At 40.1% G+C, this 26,458-nt stretch overlaps 1 protein-coding gene across 1 annotated transcript; it reads right to left on the bottom strand.

The window, feature by feature from the left end:
- Positions 1-483: 483 nt before the first annotated feature.
- On the bottom strand, positions 484-19,811 carry LOC145768296 (uncharacterized). Its single transcript, XM_082579771.1, has 26 exons — positions 19,696-19,811; positions 18,926-19,033; positions 18,725-18,802; positions 18,118-18,281; positions 17,520-17,691; positions 16,985-17,117; positions 16,242-16,432; positions 15,632-15,775; positions 15,475-15,567; positions 15,306-15,359; positions 14,950-15,113; positions 14,405-14,492; positions 14,139-14,211; positions 13,867-13,946; positions 13,320-13,376; positions 12,915-13,022; positions 12,693-12,823; positions 12,260-12,402; positions 11,944-12,026; positions 4,359-4,465; positions 3,856-4,004; positions 3,548-3,633; positions 2,693-2,884; positions 1,984-2,122; positions 1,036-1,182; positions 484-727 (listed from the first exon to the last, which is right to left on the bottom strand). Exons 1-26 carry the CDS (start codon positions 19,769-19,771, stop codon positions 541-543), a joined length of 3,147 nt encoding a protein of 1,048 aa, XP_082435897.1. The 5' UTR covers positions 19,772-19,811; the 3' UTR covers positions 484-540.
- Between the last annotated feature and the right edge of the window lie 6,647 nt (positions 19,812-26,458).

The raw sequence follows: 26,458 nt of genomic DNA, 5'->3' as shown, positions 1-26,458 counted from the left end.
ATGATGTTGTAACAAAGTTATTCAGGGAGAGAGTAATTGCCCCAAAGATGCGAGTCACCCAAAAAGTTTGAGTAAAGTTCAATCGTCTTCCCACTAAACCATATTGGGAGGTTCAGCAGCAACGGGTATTGTTGAATCATCATCCTGGCACCAAACCGCACAACACGTCATACTGCCCTATTTACGAATCGAAACTGCCAGGATTAAGCTCTGCAAGAAGCTTTTTCAGTCCGATGATAAAGAATCCACCAATTCAATGGATGCAGTAGGCTACCTGGGTGGAATAAAGTAGCTGCTACCACCTCATATGCAAAAAATCTCCTTGATTCTACGATGAATGGGATTAACAGTCGAGAGGGAAGCAGATGTTTTAAAGACCATAACAATCATGCCGCGTGCTTTAGTCAGAACTTCAAAGCGCTTTGAGTCGCCAACAACCTACAAGAACACAAAGTAGGCACAACCATGTTTCAATACCGCGACTTATTGAAAATGTTTAAAGAAAGATTTCACAATTGATATAAAGTAAAGAATATAAATTCAGAAAGAAACATTGAGCATTATTTGATAAAGTCCAGTCAAGCCAACGCGACATAAAACATCAAATCTTCCGTCTCCATCAAAATCAAAAACACTGGCAACGTCCCCGTTTCCGGTGCAAAACCTTCCTCTGAACACCGCTCCCGATGAGAAGCCTCCAGCAAGTGATAGTATGATGGAAAGTACTCTACAAATATAACTTACGTCACTTTTACGTTGTGACGCAATAATGTCTGAACAAGGGTAGAAAAACTTAACCCTTTGACGCACATAAGGAATTGGATATAAATTTTCAGTGAATCATTGTATTGTCTGTATTGTCTAAACCATTGACATGTCTAAAGAAATTAGTTCAGAGTTTCCAACTACTAGTTTCAAATTAAATTTTGATGTATAGAGACTAGAGAGGTTGCAGCACAAAAATTATATCAAAATATTACGATTTTGAAATATAAAATCATAATTTATTTTGTGGCACACATGCGTGCCACTAACCTAGCCTCCACATTATGGCAAAGCAAATCGTCGCTTCCGTCTCCGTTGAAATCCGCAATTATCCGCTTTCCCCTTCCGCAATCTTGGATCCGTCCCTCCCAGTGAAAGTCCACTATTCTTCCTGTTGTGTCGGCCAATCCAACCTTGCTGGGGAGGAAATTGTAAATGTGGACACTAAAACCTCAGTGACGATGTTCGTTGTTCTTTCACAAACAATTTATGAGCATTATAGCTTACAAACTAGGCTATACACCCGGAGGCATCGAAGAAAGGACAGTTGTCCAAGAGAGATACCCCTGATGTTTCACATGATTTGACAGAGCACGAAAAAAGCTTGTCCTGCGCATTCTACTTCGATGCGCTACCTGCACGAATGTTGAAGTTGCACCGAAACAAGACCACACTCAAAACCACAGAATTAGATCTTCCAGTTTTAACACCAGAGTGTTCGTAGTTAGAAAAAAAAATAGCTCAAATTTAATCTATACAGTCTGTAAATATAGGAATACTTGTGATATAGTTAATTTAGTTATACAATGCAGAAATCACAAAATTTGGAGATGAGAGACATGAGAAATTTTAGTATTTATTATCATCACCATTCAAATTCGGTTTTATCCCCACTGTCCCTACAATTCTCCATCTCGTTCTGTCCATCGGGTCTTCTTCGTTCAGTCCAACCTTGTTTGCCTTATTCTTCATGTGTTTCATCCATGTTCTATTTGGACGTCCTCGTTTCCTCTTTCCATTTACCTTCAAAGTTAATGCCTTTCGAAGAAAACCTACTTCCTTCCTCCTTAGCACATGTCCATACCACCTCACTTCATTGCCTTATCCAAAATACGTTCATATCAGAAGGACAGACTTAGAAGTGAAATAAACTCTGTGCACGAATCGCACCAAATTCTAAAACAATAATTTACGTTTTTGAAAATGAATTAAACTCACAATCGTCCGCTATTGTCGCCGCACAAAGCATCCATTCTCTCGTCACCATTGTAGTCTCCAAACAGCCATATGCTTCCGGGTGAGCGTTCACACAAGACGTAATCAACCATAAGAGATGTGGCGCTAAACACAAGACCGGCTGCAACAAGGTTGGGATACAACTTGATCAGTCACTTTCTTAACTTTGCTGATAAAAGTTTGAATATTTTCAGTTTGGTCATCGAAGGTTCTACCAACACGAACTGAAACTTTCCCAATGCAAGTTTCGTCTACTTTGTAATGGCAAACCGGCGAGTGGTGTGGAAAAGCTGCAAGATCAAGCAACGTTGTTTCGACTCTACGAGTGTCCGTTTCAAGCAACGCATTTAATGGAGTTTTCATTAAGCGACACCTAGTGGATGGGATAATTTCACTGACAGCAACAATTCAACAAGAAACTTCACTCTGTCGATCTCAGTGACCGGGCCTGCCTCGCTTGTTCAAAGCCTCTACAAGTATGCGAAACTGCCAGGAATTAGCTCAGAGGCTTCCAGTCCTTGATGTCGAGATATGTTTCCACGATCAATCTTTTTGTTATCAAGTCAATATCTACCAATGCCATAAAGTCATATTGGTCATGTGACTTGTGTGGCCTAAGAAACTACGAAGCTACAACGACTCACTCAGTCCGAGGTAGCAGCATTGAATGCATGACGTCACAATAGCTTACCGTCGTCGTCATGCGCCTGGAAGACGTCGATATGTTGGTCGCTGCAGGGCACTCTGTTGCACTCGTCGATGAATATTTCCTTCCCGTTGCAGTTGCCCCCCGAGCATGATCGCTTGACGATGGCCACCCCGTACTCCCCACAGGTTGCGGTGCAGGGGAAAAAACCCTCCTGGTAAACCCAGGTCGATTCTTCTGATGATGTTAGCGAGGAAGAGTTACAAAGCGCCTTCAGCTTGCCAACAGCAAACCATAAACAAGCCACTTAAACCTGTTTGTAAGCACAGGTCGGTGCTTGGATGGCGTGGGTGAGGAGGACCCTTAATTGGAAGGTAGATCCACCACAGGGTGGAAGTGATAATTTGTAATTCTCTCTCTTTCGTTTTCTTCAAAGCTTAACTTGATTAAGTGTGAGAACATCCGTATAATCAGTGGTGCCAGAAGCTGAGAAAGAAAGTTCTGAATCCCCTTCGCATCTTAAGCAGTTTGCATTAAAAGAAGGTTTTCACATATTCCAGGCGGCGTTTTTTCACAGAAAAAACATGCTCTCTTGCTCTCTAAAAAAGGTATTTGCCATCTCAAAAATCTTTTTTCCCAATTTTTAGGTTAGGTCTAATCTTCAGCGCTTTTTCCAACACAATTTCGTTTTTCTAACGATTTTAAAATTCCAAATAATTGGGAACAGAAATCCCCATCTGGCAACACCGTATGTAATGTCATCTAACGTATGCAGAACTATACAAGTTAGCCTGCTGTGTTTAATGACATCACAGAATTCGCTGTTCGAAATACACAAGTGAACGGGTGATGTCATTAAGACGATTGTGACGAATGAATGCAACCTGATAATTTGCTGACCGCTGCACTTATCCTTCCCACAATGCTCCGCTGCAACGTGCTGTCCAAAGCAACTGTCGATTCCTTTGTCGCTGCATGTCCGGTACCTGGTAGATACAATCGCATGGTGGGCTCTACGACATCAATTGTGGGACGTCATTAATGCATCCAAAAATAACATTTCACAATCAAGTCAGCCAAGAAGAGGGGAAATTTTAATTATGATATTTGTAAAATTGAGAAAACTAGGACCAGCATTCGTAACCAAGCACGCTGACACTTCCAACCCCAGCACAGACGACGTGACGTGGCCCACCAAAAGATCAAACCTCAATCGGAACCCGCCGTCGCAAGTCTTTGAGCAGGATAGCCAGGGTTGCCAGGTCTCCCATTCATGAACAGCCAGACAGGCCCCCACTTCCGAGCACCTTTTGTAATCGAGATGAGGATCCTTGGAGGATTCAGCGCCAGCGCATTTCTGAAGATGGAAGAGAATCGTTCCAAATTATTTAGCAACATACGTCATCACCTCCGCATAGACGTCACGTTAACTGATGGTTGACGTCACACGCAACATCACAACAAACCGAGCTGTCGCCATAGCAACGGATTGATGATGGGTCTGACACAGAAAGAAACACAACTGAGGGTTGGCCTAAGATTCTAACGGTGGTTTAATTATTTCATTGAAGACACACAAAGGGTTGAATTCGTAAAAATCGAAAAAGTTTACTACAACTCAGACAGAGACAAAGCAACATAGATGCCTCTGGTGCGAGTTCAGCGACCATGCCGCGTATTCATTAACACAAAATTTCTACCACAAGCTTACCCATGGGTCTCCCCCAGAGCAATGGCGCGATCTCACAGCAAACCCATCTTGAGCGCACCCCCCGCAGCCAACCCACTCCCCCCAGTCAAACCACCTCACGGCTGCATCTGTTGACAACAAGAAGATATGTAATGTTTTCCTCCTAAAAACGGGTCGTTTGTATCTACATTATGAAGTACCAGGATTAGGATGTTTCATTTTTTCACGATTTTTGAAATTGAAAATGCTTGGGGTCTAATCAGACCGGATTTTGGCCACATACAGCCGATCCAAAATATTTTTTCGATCGGACGACTTTTAGGGGGTGCGCGGCCCCCCCAAAGTTTGAAAATTTGAAGCGTGGGAAAATTTGCAGGAAATATGCGATATCTCGGTAACGGAAAGTGATAGGAAGACGTTTAAGGTGTCTTGTGCGAAATGGCCAACTTCCTATCTGCGTTTAATACATTTTGCTACCCTATCTGCAACGAAAAAAAAGTTAATTGCAAAAAACTGTTTTTTTCATATTTTTGATGTTTTGTTCTACAGAAGCAAAACCCTTGGAACCAGTAACTACAGTGATTACAAGTTATAGAGAGCAACGAACATGTGCTATGGCATAGGGTACAAGTGTGCATCGAATTTTACACAACAGTGGACTTCCTTTCACGATTGGCTTAGAATACCGTCATCTTCTATCGCTATCGCAGTGTCTCTCACATGTAAACGTTTCAGCATAAGCTACCAACACAGAGTAATTAAACAAAACAGTTGACATTGACGTGGCTGTGCAAATCAAGAGTCATACACCATGTGAACGCGAAGAAAATCATAAATTCAACAGTATGTACAATAGGGTGGAGTGAAAATAACTTTTTCGCGAAATTCAAAAACATAGCCCCCTAAAAACTTGCTTTTGTTCATGAAAAACGCATTTGTGAAAAAAAAATTTAAAAAAAATAATGTCTTGGTGAATCTCAATCCACAAATCAAAGATGACCGCCAACTTTGCTTGAAAATACAGTAAATTCACCATAACTTTGCCAATACTTGCCCAATTTTTATCATATTTCAGCAAGGTTTCCTCGTTCATGTCATAAAACACTAGAAATACATATGATGACAGGGTGAGCAAATTATGACGTCACCAAATCCAATATGGCCGCCAAACTCAGTTTTTCACATTTCCCATCCAAGTTACACACTTCTTTTTCGATTTGCTCCAACGTTTGATAGTTATATGGTGTTATCCTGTCTTCTGTCTTGGGTGCGATTGTTCCTCTTGATAATAGTAAATAGGCTACAGATGGAAGCTTTATTTAGTATAGTATTCATCTAGAAATTAAAAATACCTTCAACAATTGCAATAGAGTAGGATACGACGTTTAGCCGTTAAGCCGTAGAATTAACGTTTCCAGTTCACGCCACGTGGAGGCAGTCCTACATGTGAACCTTTTAGGGGACAAACCGGGGATGGAATACGTTTGTCGCCCAAGGGCATTCTGGGAAGTCCAAGGGATATGAATTTCACCCCAGAATGACCTGTTCAATGTAACCTTCACTGAAATTCTAAACTTTGAAATCAGCCTTGCTGTCAAAACTTTGGCATTTTGCGCTTGCTCTCTAATCGAGCCCTGATGAAACCATCTCTGTTATCTTTTCCACAAACGGAGCCTGAAGCATCTGCCACAAGCTTGACATGACGTTCCACAGCCTGGTTATGACAGGGGAAACTTTCAACTGTGAGAGGACTCATCGTAAATGGATTTGTTTTGATCATATTAATCAAATCTTCATTGCTAAGGTTCTTGGTGTGGGGAGGTTCAGTGATATCTTCGGTCTGCTAGTCAATTATTTCTATATTATTCCTAGCGTGAAGGTTCAAGGTGGGCACACTAAAAACTCGCACTGTACTGCTGCTCTTGCGTTCTCTCGACTTCAGTATTCGCCTGAGAGCCAGTTCTCTGATACTGATGTTGTCGTCTGCCAACATTGCCAGCAGAACGTTTTCAGGATGCGCAAAAAAGGCATTTCTCTGGATAGCATTCATAACAACTTCCTTAAGCTCATCCTCAAGATACCTGGCCTTGTCTACCATGTTGTAGACATGTTTTGCTCCATCTGTACACAAAGATTCCTTTTTAATAGAGAACCACATCGGTGCATACACTTTCAAAATAAAGGTGACAACAGTCTTCAATTCTAAGGACGGTGCTTCTGTTGAAATATACAACCGCAATATGCGATTTGCTAAAGTCACCCATCTTGCTTGATTAATTGTACCAGGGCATTTGAGTGAAAGGTCCAAGGAGCAACAACCTTTGTTAATAGCCAGACAGGTTTCAAACAGATACTTTTGATCGGTGCTTAAGTCTTTGGGCTGCAGTATGTGCTCTAAATCACAAGGTATTTTGTCAAAATTTACCAGTGGTTGACGGTCACAGGTATGAACGGCTTTGCCGATTGGTCCTGAAAATCCATGGGGGCCCGTAGTTGGACCATCTATCTTCTGAAAAAGATACCTGAGAGGAATCTCATTTGCATGCAACAGGCAGATACACCATTGTAATGGTCTACCTAGTGACTCTTCAATTAATCGAATGACTCCCTTCTTTACACCAGTATTGACGACTGTTCCATCAGTACCAATTACATTGAGTTCATTTGTATCTACCCCCCTTTTTTCTAAATAATTTAACTACTTTGAAGCTATCTCAGCCCCTGTCCCGTTACTTGCACAAACATGCCCGAAGTAAGATGATCCTGGTTCTGCTATAATTGTTATGTGTTCCTCTGATATTATTTTACGGTGAAATTTGCCATCAATCTCTTTTGCATTAAACATTGTCTTATCTTTTCGGCCATCAAAATATAAACCTGTAATCTTTGTGCTGGCTTCACCTGACAAAGCTGTGCGTTTCTTCATCCTTTCCCTGCGAACTTTGCTTCTGTCGATCACCAAGGAGTTGCCGCCTTGAACATCAGCAAGAACAGAACTCGCTATGGCTGCCGCTGCCCTATCTGAGACTCCATATCTGTCACAAATGGTTGCCATTGTTTGCAAAGATTTGAGGAAGACCTTTCTCTTCTTTGGACAGGAAGCATCTATATATGTACCACTATTGTTAGGACATTCTGTGTCACTGTTAATGTCACTATGATAAACCTGAGATGATGCAGACAACTGAGTTACACAACTTCTTGGGGTCATTTTACAATGCTTTAACATTATTGTTCTTCTTTTCTTTCTTCGTTCTAGCTTTTGTATTTCTGCTTTATCAACACTACCAATAATCATTTGCCTGGCATTTCGTTGATCTATCAGAAATTCCTTTTCGACATTAGGCAATTTACACTCTTTCTCACACTTGCAGTTATACAAGTTAGCACACTTGCAAGCCGAAACGTCAAATAGATGGTCACCTTTCTCCTTGAACTTGCAAAGTCTTTCTTTGTAACTATTTTTGTCTTTATCTCGCTTATAGTTCTTCAGAATAAGCCTGTATTCCTTGTAGATTGAGTCCATCATTTGTTCCATCCTAAGATACGCCACAATAGGGATTGATGCCTTGTGCCACAAGTCTGCTACCTTGTTTAGTACTACTCCTGATATTTTTTTATGTGGGCGATTCGTCCTCAATTCATTCTTCATTCTCTGCTGAGTGAAACTGTAGAATTTTATTATATCTCGATACGTCGGAAGCATATTCTCTGGCACCTCAGCTGATGCACCAAGGATAACACAGAATGCATTTTTCCTTAATACTGCCATATTAACTGACTAAACCTAAACCGTAAGCAACTCAATCTTAAACAGAATAACGTGCACTTGAATTAGTAAAGCATATTCTGGAAAAAAACCTTCGTGACGTCATAATATCACATTATGTTGCAATAATAATATATTCTGGAATTGGAGCAAAGCGAAAAAGAAGTGTGTAACTTGGATGGGAAATGTGAAAAACTGAATTTGGCGGCCATATTGGATTTGGTGACGTCATAATTTGCTCACCCTGTCATCATATATATTTCTAGTGTTTTATGACATGAACGAGGAAACCTTGTTGAAATATGATAAAAATTGGGCAAGTATTGGCAAAGTTATGGTGAATTTACTGTATTTTCAAGCAAAGTTGGCGGCCATCTTTGATTTGTGGATTGAGATTCACCAAGACATTATTTTTTTTTTATTTTTTTTTCACAAATGCGTTTTTCATGAACAAAAGCAACTTTTTAGGGGGCTATGTTTTTGAATTTCGCGAAAAAGTTATTTTCACTCCACCCTAATGTACAATACTTGTGGGCTACAGGTACTCAAACGCAGCTCCAGAAACAGGGATCTCCAGTCATGACCAGTGAAAGCAAAACAAATAAGCAACATCATGTAGAACGAAAAATCGGGCATGTTACCCAAGAATAAAAATTACTGCCGGCATATAACACTTAATGATTATTCTTCAGCATTGCTTAAATACGACCTCAGTCTAACATCAACTTTGCTTTGTTGATCAGAGTTGTCAATAATCTTCTTTCGTTGTAGCAATTCTTTGAGCTTCCCTATTTCCCTCTCATTTGATCTATTGTGGTTGTTGACGCTCTTCCAGAACTGCCTGTTCCCAAACAAAACACAGGGTGCTTGCTTGCTTTGAACAGTGAAGAAATGCTTCAGGTTCGATTGTCTTTGTTGCAGCATATTTTCGATGCTTACCTCACTAGGTAGTGAAGTAAGATCTGTCAGTACATTTTTAGAGAAAGGTGGATTGTCTGAATATATGCTTATGGCAACATTTTGTGGAGAGAGCCAGCTTTTTGCATGATCCAGATAGTAGCGCCATACTACAGTCACGAGTGTGGAATCAATTGCTTCAAAAGCTTGCAGGAGATCTTTCTGGAACAAAGTCAGGAAAGGAGCATCCGGGGCAAAAGGATTGAGATGGATCATAATAAAAGACGGAACATAAACAGAAGCAATGTACGAAACTAAACGTGACAATTTGCTCTTCTCAGCAGACGTGAGATCAAATGGGCTAAAAAGCAGCATTCTAAGGTACCCATTTGCCGTTGTCACCCAACGTGATTGACTTATCTGTTCTTGTTTGTAGCAAAGCAAATGCTTCAAGTTGGCTGGAACATCCATAAACAGTTGACAAGCTAAAACCAACAGACACATTTGGTCACTTCGAAAACTGTTGTCAGAAATTCTTGAGCGTTTTTGATCTGAAAACCATTCAATTTTGCTTCTGAGGTGGAGAGCAGCTATGGGTGTGATTTGGACATCAATGTTGTTCCTGGCGATGAGATTTTCTAAGTTACATTTTGTAATCCACTTAATTTTGTTGAGTAGTGCGCCTTCTTGCATTGCACCTGGACCCTTGCTTTTTCCTTCAACCTCAGCAATTACGCGAGACAAGTAAATTTCATTTACATGAAACATACACTCAAAGGAATGTATTTCATGTCCAATATTCTCGATGATGTAATCAGTCACTCGTTTATTAACACCACTTTTTTTGCTCGTGTTCAATCTCGCTGTATCACTCATGATCGAGTGTACTTTGGAAAGATTTTCACCACATGCACCAATAATCGCATTAAAGATAGCTTCACTATCAACAGAAATTTCCTTGAGAAAAGACTTTACTCCGATAACTCTTTCCATAGTTTTGTTCTTTGCTCGATCATTACATACCATTCACATTTCTACCATCATAATGAAGCTGCAGAAAATCGGAAGCAGAGATGTCATCATCACATTTTTCTAAACACAGCTTTCTTGTTTTCTCCCTACATCTATACACGGTAGTCGGTGAGGCAGCAATATCGTTACCAGCACATGCAAGCAACTGGTCAGATTGTTGGCGAATAGAAGTGTTTCGCCGGTCAGCTAACATACAGCCTAAAGAACTTACGGCAATTTTTCGTTTTTTTGTGTACATCTTGCCACCTGTTGCTGCTTTCTTGGCGAAATCAGGATCAAGAATTAAGCCTCGTGTCTCATCTTCCGAAGACTCACTGCTGGAAACGGTTATATCAGGTGTAATCATATCTGCAGGTCTTCGCCTTAGCCTCTCCTGTGCTACCAGGCTGGAAGTTTCTGAGTTGGTTGAATAAGAGCAAGATGGTTCATCTTCACTTGGTAACTTTTGCTGGTAAGAACTCTGATGACTCCTATTTTTTACCCTTAAAGTAAAAGATCTGTCGCGAGATGCAGCAATAAACATCTTTCTGGCAGACCTTTGATCTTGCAAAAACTCAACCTCCTCTTCTGGGATACGGTGCATCCATTGACAGCTACAAGAAAGTCTGCCGTTGTAAAACTTCACCTGTGATGGAATGGCACATTTACATTTGCAGATATCAAACAGTTCATGGAATATACCTTCTGTCGCTCCCGTCTGAGGCTGTTTTCTTTTCTTAATTGCCTTAGATTTGTTTATGAGTAGTTTTAACCTGGTCTCAACTCGAATGATGCTCATCACCGGAAGGCTGGCACTAACCCAAACATAAACTATATCATTTATCAACTGTCCCTTGACATCAGCAAAACATGGAGGCTTCTTAAAGAACTTGGGATTCGTTTCACTGCATTGCTTGCATAAAAAATTGTAGTGGTGAAGAACGCTTATGTTTGTGGGTAATACATTCCCTGGCAGCTTTTCCAATTTCTGCAATGTCTCACTTGGCGTCAAGTCTTGTTTCTGGCATAATAGCAGTTGAACTAACTACTCCTGGGTACAAATAGCCAATACTTAAATCTTAACAACTGCAATGACAATCCGTGGTAAATTAAAACAGCAGATGGCGAATGACATCGACTCAATCTGCAACGGGAGCTTCTCAAAACAACCCTATACATTACAACTAACAAATATTCTTACTACAAACCCGAACAAGAATGTAGTTCTGAAAACTTAAAAAGCACAGTAGGCTATAATATTCTACAAGTCGTCCACCTGCATTGTTGGGTCATAGTACATTTAACAAAACCTGTCGTTCGTAAAAATGTCATTTGTCATCACTGCAGTTACTGGAAGGGTTTTGCTTCTGTAGAACTGGGAAGAAAACATCAAAAATATGAAAAAAACAGTTTTTCGCAATTAACTTTTTTTCCGTTGCAGATAGGGTAGTAAAATGTATTAAGCGCAGATAGGAAGTTGGCCATTCCGAACAAGTTGACACTTTACACGTCTTCCTATCTCCTTCCGTTACCGAGATATCGTATATTTTCTGCAAATTTTCCCACGCTTCAAATTTTCAAACTTTGGGGGGCCGCGCACCCTCTAAAAGTCGTCCGATCGAAAAAATATTTTGGATCGGCTGTATGTGGCCAAAATCCGATCTGATTAGACCCCAAGCATTTTCAATTTCAAAAATCGTGAAAAAATGAAACATCCTAACCAGGATCATGTTGCTAATAAGCGAAACTCAATCTCATGTAAATAGATCTTAAACCACATCAGTTGTAAGCATGGTTGGGTGGAGCTATAGATCGACTCCATTCAACGACACATGAAGGTACATCGGTGATTACGCAATATATACCACCGCCAATGAGGTCATTTAAGGTGACGTCATTGTCTCACTGACGTATCACGGTGGCACTTACTTAGACAATCCTTGACCTTGCAGGAGGCGATCGCTGTGGCGTTGCCAGAACACGGCCCGTACTCGGAACTGCATGTCCGCCTCCTTGAAGAAGACAAAAGTGGTTAGCTGAGGAAGCAGCTGGGATGTTGATGGCATGTCATGTTTCTTCCTAGCGGATGGATGCAGTGAGGTCATCAAGAAGCTTACCTCCTAGTAGGCCGACAAAGTGCATGAGCTTTTGGGGCGAACCCCGTGTGTAGTAGTACATTCACGAGACGACGGCAACTGAACTAATTGAAAAAAGCCAGCAGACATTTGGTTTGCATAAGAGGTACCTTTTGAACGTCCCGGTACCACATGTGGCGGAACAAGAAGTGATCTGTTCCGCTTTGGACCAGGAACACCACTGACTGACGCACGGTACCTCGGCGCAAGGTTTGTTGATGACGCCACCTTCGTCACCCGGCTCTTGACAGGTCTACAACATTGTTACGTCACTTACGTCATCGATTTCGTCACTCATTTTAACCTGAGTCGTCCTCAAAACCAATTTAAACAGTTTCTGAAAAGGGAAGCAAAATTCGGAACTACCGTAGCTCAATATGAATAGCACTAAAACGCACTGAAAATGATCACAGTTTAGTTTTCGAAACATTTGCTAAACATGAGTTGGCGCATAAATTGATCAACTCTTGGTGGGTGGCGGCCATCCTTTGAATCTACAACCATGAGAAAGACAATCGATGAAGAAATATGAACATCGCTCACAGATTGTTTAGAGTACTGATCGTAGGGCCTCTCCAAGGTGGCATCGGCACATGCTCTTCTTCTTGTGCCCGTTCCAGACTTGGCACACTTCTCGCATCCCATCCAGGAGTCCCACTCGCTCCATCCGATCCCTGTCACATCATGCACTCTTAAGATATCAACATCATTTTGGCAAACCAAAGTTTAATATATGAGTATGAAACACGTGTCACCATAACTCACCACCAAACTGGAAGGTACTTGAATGATCGCAAGGAGTGGGCGTGAAGATCTTACTCCTTGTCACCCCGCTTCTAATCTCATCTGCATCTTCTGTCCCTACGTCATCACCTGTTACGTCACAGCAACACAGTTATGATGCAGCGCGTTGGGTGATTTCCCCAGATTCAAGTTTATGACATGGAGACTGAAACTTTCCAGACGACGCCATCTATAAGAGTAGAAACTGGAATGAACTCAAACGATCCACAAGCAGTTTGATTCACCAAAACAAGAGGGTTTTGGAAAGTGTCAGGATCTTATAGACAGCGCCATCAAGGCTTATCCCGATTGGCTGTCCGTACATAACGCTGAACAGAAGGCCGATCATTACCTTCACATCAAATCTTTCCGTTTGCTAAGTCTTACCTGTGCTCCCACCAGATGTCCCAGTATGTCTTCCTCCTCTTTTTGTGTCCAAAGGAGCTGGAGGAATAAAATAGTGTTTTGTATTCATGACATGAAGGTCATCCCAAGCAGAAGCATTTGATGTTACCTCATGTGGTGAAATAGGAAGTCACGTGACTGATATTTTCACTCAGCACCAGAGATGCAACAAGAAAACTATATGATAGAATATGGGACAAAACATTATTCGAAAACTTCAATGGTTGGTATATACAAGATCACGTGTTGGTCAGGGAGAACTCACATACATACCTCAGTAATGGCGTGTTAATATGTTGGTGTCACGCCTCACTGCACACATTGCATGTCGGTTGCCTTGGCCACCTGATATTACAATGGCAGAACTTGCAAATTAACCAGTGAGCAGCCAATTGCCTTCAAACCTCCAACCATGGTTCGTTGCTCCACCAATCATCGATCCAGTTGAAGCGGCGCAGTTATCATTGACACATTGTGATGTCACACAATACGGCGTTTGAAACGAAATCGTCATCAAAGCGTTACTGACCTGGGCAGTCTGGCAAGGCGTCACACATGAAAGATTCCTGTTGATGGCCCGGGCAGGCAGAGGAAGGGCAGGTGCGTGTCCTGTGAAGCATCAATTGGCCGGTAAATGGCACATTAATGTTATCGCCAAGACAACTACTTCTAACTTTGTTTGTTTATTACTCAATCATCAAATTATTCCGCTGAACTTCATTATCTGTCGCCGCTCTGCGGTAACCAGCAGCAGAGAACAGGCATCATGCTTAGGAGCACTATCTGAAAAGTTTCACTTACCTCTTCTTGACTCCATCGCTTCCGCAGGAGACGGAGCAAGCACTCCAGACTGTCCACAGGTTCCAGGATGATCCTGAAAAAGCGGTGAAATTTAGGATCACGCCGCGCGACACAATTATCAACAATCAATTCAAGATGTGGTTGAAGTACAAAATCAAGCTGCAAATCATACAGAAGCTTTGTCTTGGAACGAGCATAATACTGTAAATGGGAGAAAATTGACTCAATGCGACTCCACACGGATGTCAATCACAGTTCAGACTCACCGGGAGATAGCGTAGTGGAGCAAGGAAACGAGGAGCATGGTTGCCGCTGACGTGTGGGACTATCCTCCCCATGACGCAACCGGCACTTCTGTGATGTAAAAAAACCGCACAGACATTTACATGTTTGTCAGAGACACATGGGACCTATCACAACACCAGTCTGATAGTTGTAGCTGGGTTGCGCAACTTAAAACCATGTCATTGATGTCAAATATATTGTTCAAAACTCACTTCCAATGTCCCTCCAAGACATGTCCTGACGCGAGTGCCACTCCCTGCCTGTTTGCACCCTTCGCAACCCCTCCAGTCTCCCCACTCAGACCATTCGCTTCCCGCCCCTTATTGAAACAATTGAACATAATGACTGGTATCATGTAGAAAGCACAACCCGCAATTTACTTGACGATGAAGTTGAATTGCCACTCACCCAAAACTACGCAGCTTAGGAACACACTACATTGTTGATTCCACTATAACTTTAAAAAAAATCTTTCAAGAATCTGAAACGCCAATGGCCTTTGCTTCAATTGGGACCTGGACCAAACAAAGCCCAATGGCGATGACACCACGAGTAACGGGGCAGGCTTGGTAGAGCTGGAAGCCTCCAGCCCGGTCTCACTCATTGGTGGCGGATCTATGATGATTGTCTCCCAATGAACTGCGGTGACATTGGGTTGCCGTAGCAAGACCCGTGTCTGGGCTGCCCTCCCTACAACGATGACGACAAAATAACCCTATACTGTTCAGTGTACATCTTGCAATAGTTCAGCGTAGTTTGCACCAAAAGAACGTATCATGTTATTTAAACAACCAAATGTTCTTCATACAGCCGAACCGCCTGGACATAGTCATCAACAATTGACACTAACTATGACCTTGCAATCCAGCTATGTAACCTCACCATTGGTGTCTTTGTCGCCATCTGGTGTTGCCCTTGTATCACCTTCCGATCCTCCTGCATGTGACAAGTTGATTAGGCCTTGGACTGACAGGTCCACCAAAGATGGTTATAGAAATCCCGGTGAGTCTTCCAGTAACTAAGTGAAGATTCCTTGACATCCTGGTCTTACCTTGCGGGCTCGGCTTGGGACAATTGTACAACAACCGTATTTCCTCCAAGTCCAACTCTGTTGGTCCTTCTCTGTTCTCAACTACCACCGCTCCTGAAAGTGAAATAAACCACGTTACCCTTGCTATGGTTGGGTGAACAAGCCAATAGGAACTCACCGTTATCCCGCCTTGTTATGGTTGGATTGGACGAATCTGCGGCGAAGAAAGTTCCCCCATAATGCATCACAGATTGGACGTCATATCCGATAGGAAAGTCGTTCAACTCTTCCGGTGGAAACTTTTGGAAGTTTCTTTCCTTACCTTAAGGTGGGTTAAATTATATGAATATGCTTAAACGCAAACTATAGCTGCCATGCAATGTGACGACATAATTATTGAAACATCGTGTTATCCATCAAAAAGCACGAGGAAGCATTCTTATGCATTGAAGGCTACCAAAAAAAAAGTTCAACTAAATTTTTATTATTTGTCAGTAGGAGAAGTTAACGTGTTATGCTATAATTGGTTAATTTTTTGGGTTAATTTATATGAATATGTTTAAACGCCAACTATCGCTGCCATGCAATATTACTATTGAAACATCGTGTTATCCATCAAAAAGCACGACGAAGTATTTTTATGCATTGAAGGAAGCAAAAAAAATATTGAAGGAAGCAAAAAAAAAATGTTCAACTAAATTTTTATTTTTTGTCAGTAGGAGAAGTTAACGTGTCGTGCTATGATTGGTTCCATGGAATTACATGTGCAGTACAGCAGACCCACCCACCTTTGATGATGTTGTCATAGTGGACTTGCACGTGGTCATCGCGGTCCGGCCGAGCCTGCTCGTGCAGGAAGCCGAGCGCGTGCATCGTCTCGTGGATGATAGTGCCAGTGTTGAGGCACGATCCGTTCCCCAACTTGATCATCTGTTCGGTATCACCCCTCCAGTCGTCCACCACCCTCCCCACAAATGAACTGAAAAGTCAAAGGTCATGGGATTATATTTCCTTCTGACTGGGAAAGCCTCTGCTTGATGTTGGAAGTTTTAAGTTCCTTTGAAGCAAACAAGTCAAACAAAATCTGCCGCAAAACAATTTTCATGCGGCGACAACACGAGAAGACATTGTTGCGTAACAAATAAAATAAACCTTTGATCATATGTAGAAACGATTTATGCGATCCCTTTCTTATTTTTAATGTTCTTGTTTTGCGTTCACGCTTCAGTGACCTCCAGCCGCATGAGTTTTGAATCTTCGTGTTTCATTTATCGAAAAGTTTTCTTTTGCGTTTCGACTAGAGCGGTGGACGGGCATATTTTTTCAATAATTTCTTTCTGATGATGGTTGTTGACTTGTGTGCGTGGATTACAAGTAAGTGTTTTTGTGTACTTGAATAAACATCAGTCAGCTTGAGTCAGTAATGTGATGAATTGAGGCCTAACCTGGTAGCCGTTCTTGTCGTGCAAAATAACCCTGCAGGGTACGTTAATGACCCTGCAAAATTCGGTTGTTACATCACAAACACCACCTGCATTGATATGGAAGACCGCTTCTAAATGTTAAATGCACTCCTTCTGTTGTCTTCTGCACGAAGTCGATACACACGTTGTTCGATATCACGCTGAGAGCCGTCGATATCTTCTCATCCAATGTCGCTTTGTCTGTGAGGAAGTCAGTCTATCATTACCACAATAGTCTTGCACGTCTTTGAAGTCATCAGAGATTTACTCCTTTGCAGCATAGAGCCGATACGCAATTCCGTCGTTCCATGAGTTGATTGGCCCATGGTTTAGATTAAATAAATGGTCCCGACATGGCATAGCGGAAGCTGTACAGATGAGTGACGCGCAGTAGTCGATGAGGAACGAAAAGGAGCAGCTCATGATGTAACTCGCGCTTCCAACTATAAAGTTTGTATTACCATGGTAACAAGCTTCTATACAGAACAACAGCAGGCAATCAATTCTCCTCAAAGGCTGGTAAAGTTAAATAAAAAAAATCCTAACATATGAAACACGGCACCAATTCCTTTTCCTAGAGGCACCTCACCAAGCACCACTCACCGGTTCCTTTGTAGCTTTCGTAATCAACAATGTAGGGGAGTTTGTACCGGCCATCTACATGATTGAGGTCCCAGATGCCGTGGAGGTCGGCACGTACCGTGTTTCCAAAATCAGAGACCACTCCCTCCTCCTCGCCATCTGGCTCTGGAGACCTTTCCAAGACTCCATACTTCTGCACATAAGGAATGCTGAATTCCATACATATCGCCATGTTGGATAATTGAAAGGCACCAAAGTGTGACTCTGATCCTTCTCAAAACACCAACCTTCAGTTGTTAGTCTCAATTCACTTGTTCATTGTGCTTCATTGTCTCTTGTCGAGCTCATTATGATGAGTTGAGTAAATTTAAGTAAATAAAATCACCCCATCTAAGCTACTCAGTATCTAGGAATAAGTAATAGTGATTCATTCATTGCTGATAAATGCTGCTTTATACATACATACAAGACAAATCAACTTAATTCCAGCAACTTTAATCAAACAATGTTCATCTTTGATTAAGCTTGGCTGAAAATGATCGAAAAAATTGAATTTAACAATAAAAAAATGATTGAACCGACGTGTGAACAAATGAATTCGCAACACAACTGCGGATACCTCAAGCATGGAGGTGAGTGTCCTGTCATTGATGGATATGTCGCCTTCAAACTCGCTGGTCTCAGTGGCGCATACACAAGCATGGGGGCAACCGTCACTATCGGAGTCGTAACCCAAAGGACATGGAAGGTTGCACAATGACACATCGAACGGGCACTCAGCTCCTGAAATAATGTGTCCAACTTATTCTTGCCCTAAACTTCCATTGACCACCTCAAGGTGAAACTATCAATGAAATCGCGATTTTATGGTTGAAATGTTATTCGGGTTTGTCACAATCAATATGCGTAGATCCGGCAGTAGCGGTAGGCTACCGTACATGTTGTTCTAGAATAGGTGAACTACTTTATTGCGTAATTCTGTTGTGGTGCTTCGACGATTAAGCTACTGACCGATGGTAACCTTTCACCTCAAGCATTTCATCTACCATCTCACGAGTAGAACTACTCGACCATTTATCTGACTGAGCTTCGGTAGAGAGATCGACATCACAAGATGTCCTCTTCAGAAATAATATACATAGCCTACAGCTTAACTACATCTGAAAAAAATTGTGACAGTGCTTATCAATGACAATCAATCACACACTATTTCTACCACGACTTACTGGCGCATATTTGCAACTCCATCGCTGATGAGCTGGCATTCCTGAGGATGGCGGCACAATGTGACTCCACTGACGTCACTGGAATGTATTTCGAACAAACGTTGATCATTATGAAATCAAGTGGTGGCCAATATCACACAATTGTAATGCAGCTTAAACACAAAAATTTGTAAGTAATAAATAAAAGCCTCCACCACTCACAGATGATCACGGCAGCGATGGCGGCAGCAGCAACAAGAAGAATCATCACCACCAGGATGGGAATGAGGTTTCGTTTGCAAAATCCTTTCTTAGCCTTTTTTGCATTTTCTGAATTTCAAAACAAACATGGCTAAAACAAAATAACACACGGTTTTTCGTGGAAAAATCAAAGGAAAACGAGCTCAAGGAAAGCAGCGTCTCACTTTCCTCAATAACCTCAAGGATCATCTTCAAGTTCCAACCGCAACAATTTTTAATGCAGTTAAATACCGAAATAATTAGAAAGAACTGTGCATGAGCGTCTGGAACAGGCATGGTACACAAAGAAGAATCACCTTCAAAAACGTTATATTATAACTGTTTGGTGATCGACTGTTGACGCCGATAAATTTTTCATATCTGCCCTTGAAATGAGGCTGACAATCAAATGAAGTATTTTTTATCTTCCAAATGACGACATGATCAATTGCAAGATGTTTGCTAAATCACTTTTACAATGGTGATGAGAGTTTTACAATTCTGCTGGCTACAGACATGTAGCTGATACTCAAACGGCTGTTCACAGACATTTAAACCCATTGAAATCTTGTCACTTTAAGCTGTTCATTGATGAGCTGTTAGATCCTATATTGTAGATAGTAATATATTTTTACAAGTTAATAACAAAGAACAATTTAATGATACCTGTGACCAGTGTGTTAGGTTTGGTCGGTGAAGGGAAAACTTTATATTAATCATTTTCGAAATAAAATGAAGTTGACAGACATTACCTTTCGCCTTATCTCTTCCTTTACGGGGTCGCTTTGAGGGTGGGCCTACTGAAGGAAGCAATATGAAACCATCCATTATTAAAATTATCAGTATGAGATTCTGCAAAAAGTGCTGTAACATCTGTTTTTAATAATTTACGACAATTAGTTTATTACTAGTTTTGTTCCCTTATTCTTCTTCTTCCCTTAGTTTTATAGGATTACAATTTTTTATCAACATTCAACAGTTTTCTATCAACATTCAACAGTTTTCTATCAACATTCAATAGTTTTCTATCAACATTCAATAGTTTTCTATCAACATTGTTTGTTTTCCAATAATTTGGTTTCTTGAACATTATCTTGATACGGTACTTCAGTTCATGATCAGGACATTACGACCAACGCATGGTTAGTTCTATTACTGCTCATGGGAAAGTGCAAAAGATGTAGGCTATTGTGACCAAATCAATCCAGTTTTCAAACTGCTCTAATTATCTACTTTTCTGTTTTGTTACAATTTTATTTCATCTACAATCCTGCTTTAAAAGGATCGTTGAGTAGTAGCTCCAATTGACATCTGACGCTGTGTCCAAAACTCGTCATTGTTGGTTCTTTTAATGTAAATACATAGACCACACATGGGAAAAAATACAAAAGTAAACTACAAAGAGTTGCAAGCCAGCTTTGCAAGAGCTAAAACCATGCTTCGGCAAGTGGGTGTTTGTGGTTTTCAGCTATTAACTTTTTATTGAACAAGTTTGCCCACCCCTGCACTAGACATTATGAACACCTATGCTAATATAATGGTCCTACAGTCCTACAATGTAGCATAGCTATATGAAGTTAGGGTAGTCTAAACCTTTGCAGTTTGCACCTTTTAAAAGCTATTGAAACAAAAACTCCTCATAGTCTTAAACACCACACTTTGCTTATTATAAACTTTTATGCATTTAGTAGTCCAGCTGTTGTGTTCACAGGAGACTTAATCCATGACAAACACAGCCACTCAACTGGTTTAGCAGAAGCAAGCAAACAGGTTGTAAGTACAGTATTATTTTAGCTGAATTGATTAGCTTAGGCTATAAACATGTCCAATCAAGACTGAAGCCCTCTATTACAAATGATCACAATCAGCCACTGTTTATACACATTAAATGATTAAACGAAAATAAGTAGCCTAGTCCAAACCTATTCCCATCTTGCAACCTGGATAGCCCTCTAAACACCCCTGGTACTGTTTTATTCGTATTGTGTATAATTGTACCGTACTATTCTCGCAACAGACAAAATAAAAGGTTTCTCTAGCTCTCACTTACTCTGGTTTTGGAGATTGGACTGTCTCATTTCAGCAGTCAATTGCCAGACGATAGTGTTGCCAGATGTTTGCATTGGATTTTTTCAAAACACACTTTAATCAATCAATGTTTATACCAAAAGCACGTACCAGTAGGGCTACCATATGTCCTCTTTTAGGAGGATTTGTCCTCTTTTTTCATAAAAAATGAATTGTCCTCCGAGGACACTTGAAAATGCTTAAATGTCCTCTTTTTTGCATTGCTATCATTTTCAACAAGGTTTTATGTGACCTTGGCGAAAGCTAAATAGGCTAAAGCTAAGCAACGATACCAAAAAGGAAAAGTATGTTTTCTGTGAGCTGTGGCAGAAGTAGGCTATCCTTGTTTAAGAACAGTGTTTATCGACTTCGAGGTTGACAATACATTGCTTTCTATGGATATGGTGGATACATTTATTTCTGTGGCAAACGAAGGCAATGTTATTCGATGACCATACCAGATGTATTTCTATTGTTCGACTCTTGTGTTGCCTATTTCAATCCATCATTCATTTAATTTTCGTCATTAACGCGTCCGGACGAAAAAGATACTAACTACAAAAATCGATGTAGACCTACCAGCACGTTAATGAACGAAAAAGGTGGAAAAACCTTGAAATTTTTAAAACGTGCCTGAATGGAAATCATATAGTAGGTTATATGTCAGTAGTTAGCACGGCCACAAAACCCAAAAAACAAATAGCAAAAAATAAAACAAAAACAGAGAGAAGCACACATGTAGTAATGAATAACAGCCTAATGAAAAGTGTTGTGGACTGAATTTGCCAGTTCCAATATTGGTGTGGATGAGCAGTCATAATAATAATAATAGAATGGAGAAAGAAAACCGGACATAAAAGAAACCTATTCTCAGGCAAAAGCCCGTTTTGATGTGGCCCAGGAGAGTAGGTGTTGATCTCTTCCTTTCGAGTTTACATCCTTTGATTGAATGCTTAGGCCTATTGCTTGTGCTATCTTACACCAAAGAATAAGATAACGCTTTTCAGCGGTGTGTGGAAGTATCTGTCAGAGAAAAATGTTGGCACTGATAATGTTAAACTGTTCGATCTATACCAAAGCTAGTGCAAAGGCGTCTTACACCTGACAGCTAGCTTGCATTAGCTTTGTTACAATGATGGCACATTAGAAAATGGACAGAATAGTTCAAATATTGCAGAACTAGAGTTTCTTTTAATGAATTGTTAAAAATCGAGCAATTCTTCATATGCAATAAGCTATCGCTCAAAATGCAAATGTAAAACGCATGTTTTCTGTAGAGAAAATCCAATGAACAGCAAAATGTTCCTTGACTGAATCTGACAAATAAATATGTTACCGGTAGGCTATGTTTTTTATTTGTCACTTTTGCTACATAGGCCTATAATAATAATAATTTATTTGCATCAGACAAAGCTGTCCATATCCAAAACAAAACAACAAAATAATACACAAACTGCAAATGCACAAATAACGAACAACAACGAAATAACATAAAAAAAATAACAAAATAATACACAAACTGCAAATGCACAAAATCTCAATAAATAGACTAGGCCTATCTACTGTTACAAGTTTACAGACAATGGTACGGTAGCGTTACAAGTTAGAAGAACTGAAAGTATTGAGAACGATAAAAACAATCAGATGACATGGCAGCCATCAAAACTAGATAATAGCATACATTGAATTATTATAATGAAGACGGTAATTTGATATACGATGGCAATCAGACCTCATCAGGGAGGCAACAATAGAGTTAGACGATACTTCGCATCTTCCAACAAAAGAAAAAACATATTTACGAAGTAATGCATCAAATGTTATGATGTTACACAAGACTTGATGTTCACGCACGCTATAGTGTTTATAGGCAAATTGTGTATAATTCTAAACGCATTATTGAAGGCAACACGCAGACGATTAATGTCACGTTGATGATAATTTTCCCACAGATGACATGCATACATTGGAGTACAATAAGAACGGAATAGAACATTTTTAATATCACTGGAGCACTTGTAAAATTTTGATTTTAATTTGTTGGCAGAACAGTAGATTGATCGCACTTGTCGATTTATATCCTTGTCGTCACACATTGCCGTGTCAAGAAAAACACCCAAATATTTGACACTGTCTACGAATTTGATCTCACTTCCATTGAGCCGAACAATTGGATTCAAATTTAACTTTAAGTGTTTGGTTTGGAAGTAGGGGAGACTCGGGTAAGTTGGCCCAGCAAAATGAAAAATTGAATTTGTGAGCTAATAACAAAACATATGTTAAAGCAAATGCTATTGAAGAGTAGAGAATTTATCACTCTAGAAGTGGACATATTCTTGCATCAAACAAACATTCTTAGGTATATAATTTTTCAAGTTTTCCGAAAAAAATAAAATGGACCATCTTGCCTTCCTGTGCGGGTAATTTGGCCCACCATGGAAGGTAAGTTGGCCACGTGGGCAACATGTCCATCTACGCCTTCTACGGTATATTAAACAGTGGAAAAGTTATCTTTCTCTCCAATTTTATTTTCTTTCTAATTATTCCTTGGTTTTATAGAGGCATACATACATGGTATGCATTCATGTATCGTTTATAATATAATCTACTATTAGGCTATAAAGCTGTATTTTACCTTATTAAACTTTTTTTACATGAGTAGCCTACACCAAATAAGCTTTCGAAAATAACAAAGGTTGTATCAAACATCATGTAGTTGGAACGGCATGCCTTTATTCCTAACGATCTGGTCACCTTAACGATACTGATAGGTAGGACCTTGTTTGCAATAGGCTACAAACCCCATTTTTGCATGGGTACCAATATCGGAACATTTTTTAATGTATCTCCGAAACGAGGTACGTTTTAGACTATCGCTTGAGAAGTGGTTGATACACATTTCCGCGATTGTGTTTTTTGATTACTTACCATTATTGTATTATTACCATATGGGTTAGCAATAAGTTGTCGCAATTCGTGGCATAAAAACGATGTTAGGAAGTGTATTATTGCTATTGATCGTTTAAAGCCGATGTAAAACCGCGATTTACTTACTTTGGATACTTGATGATAGGCTACTTCAATCTTGCAAAAATAAGTCATCGTATTAATTAGTCAATTATTATCATTCTATATAATACCTCATAAAGGCAAGTTGGCCATGGTGGCCAACGTACCCACCCACGAAATGGGCCAACTTCCCTGCATGGCAACCATATTGTAAAAATTAAAAGTTATGTCAAACTATTGAGCTTCTAACAACGGTTTCACCGTCAATATGAGCCTTAATACCCACTCTAGAGCTGCACTCACTATATAATAACCTTTCTTACATAGTAAGAAAAAACTCACTCGACATCTAAAAAATTCTAAAATCCAAAATTTTTAAAAATCTTAATTTTTCATACAAATATCGTGCTCACATGTTTATACTGCTTGCTAGAGCCTCCCAACCTGGTGATAAGGTAGTTTCAACAGCACTTTCTCAGTATGCGTACGATACGTAACAATAACTATTGTAGTTAAAAAAATATTTAGAGTGGGCCAACTTGCCTGTTGGGCCTACTTACCTGAGTCTCCCCTACATAGCAAATGACTTTTTGCAGTTAAAAATGACATCGTTAGAAAGCGCATAATCTTCACACACATTCAAGATACTCTGCAGACCATGAACACTTGGAGAAATACAACAAATATCATCAGCAAACATGAGATGATTAACAAGTGTATTACCTATGTAACAGCCTGCCTTGGTTTTGCTTAACACAGTCTATAATCATCTAAGAAGATGTAAAAATTGTTTAAACGTAAAAATCTACTGGCATTTTACTTGCTAACTAAACATGTCCTCTTTTTGAGTGATGAAAATATGGTAGGCCTACGTACCAGTAGTGTACGGAGTAAGGTTTTTTAAACTCCTACTCCACTTCGACTCCAATGTTAGTAACACCTAATTTAATCGGCTCTAAGTATTTTCGAAATATTAACTCCTTACAACATTAAATATTTATTATTATTATAAGCACCTACCAGTATGCCAATTAACGCAAATGCTCCTGTCAGAAACAACCACTGAGGCTTCAGGGAAGTAACTATCAAAGTTGCTTTCTCCAGGTTCAAACATGTCACAAAACGCCTTCGTTTTATCCTATCCTCACTCGTTTTGCTAAACGTCACCAGCTGCTTAGCCAATCAGATGTGTTATGGTTAGAGTTGCTTTCCCAGTGACGTCAATGCGTACATTCGCTAGAGCGGCTAAACTAGCTCGTCAGAATGGTCTCTCGTCACGGTACACAGCACAGCATCATATTGTCGAAATATTTGTTGCTGTTTTTTTATGTCTCCTCGCCATGTACTTTAGCCTACTAGCTTTCATAATCATGCCTTTGCCCTTTTTACAGCACTGCGTTGATATAACGTTACTTCGCCAATGAACGTTCAGGTGCGGGTGCAATATTTAGTTCGTTAAGCTTCTATACCAGTGGTTCCCAACCTTTTTTATCCTGTGGACCCTTTTAGTCAATGTTCAAATCTAAATCCCCCCCCTATAAATTCAGTTTGTTAAAAACTCGCTTACATTAAATAATCTAAGTCTTGTAAGATAAACTAAACTTTCACTAGTAATAAGTAATAAGCTTTTTAACCTGTAATATTCCTTTTCATACTAAATTAATTTAATTAATGAAGAACGTTGCTGAAAAGCATTTTATTCAAAGAAAAAAAAAGAGATAATTACAAAGACCAGCTGAAAGTCTCCCTCAACCATGCAAACATTGATCTGGATTCATGGGAACAACTTGCTAGTGGCAGATCACTCTGGAGAAAAACAACTAGGGAAGGCGCGAAAATTTTCGAAAAAAAAAACAGGATACAAAAATCCCATGAAAAACGCAACACTAGAAAAGAAAAGCTAAAACTGCCACGTCCCCTACCATCCATGCATTGTGATTTTTTCCCACGTCCTTCTAATCATAGACTGGGCCTCCAAAGCCACATATGACATCACCATCCAAAGCCAAACTCCATCGGACACGAGCTGGAGCCAACAACATTCAAAATATAAGAGTCAATGCACAACAGTCTGTGTGAAGCTTGTGATTTTTTTGCTTCGACAACTCATGAATGTGGTGAAAGAGTACTGGAAAGAGCATAACGAATATCATTCTCCACGTCTAATCTGTTTCTCTGTTTTCTTTTCATCTGCCAGAGTTGAAAAACATTATTTGCAGAGATAAGTGGAAGCAAACGGAAGGATACTTCGAATAGCTTTCTCTGCCACTTTGGGATAGGAATTACACGTTAATGGCCAAAATCCAGTGATTGATTTTTTTTCTGAATAAGTCTCTTGTGCAAGAATCTGTCTTGAGTTCTAAAATTTCATTCTGCAATTTATCGGAAAGTTTTTCCATCAACAATGTGAATGAATTTCGTATTAAATCAAGCTCATCG

This window comes from Aplidium turbinatum, chromosome 4 (genome assembly GCF_918807975.1).
Source record: "Aplidium turbinatum chromosome 4, kaAplTurb1.1, whole genome shotgun sequence".
Classification (NCBI taxonomy): Eukaryota; Metazoa; Chordata; class Ascidiacea; order Aplousobranchia; family Polyclinidae; genus Aplidium; species Aplidium turbinatum.
This window is presented reverse-complemented; position numbering and strand designations above follow the sequence as displayed.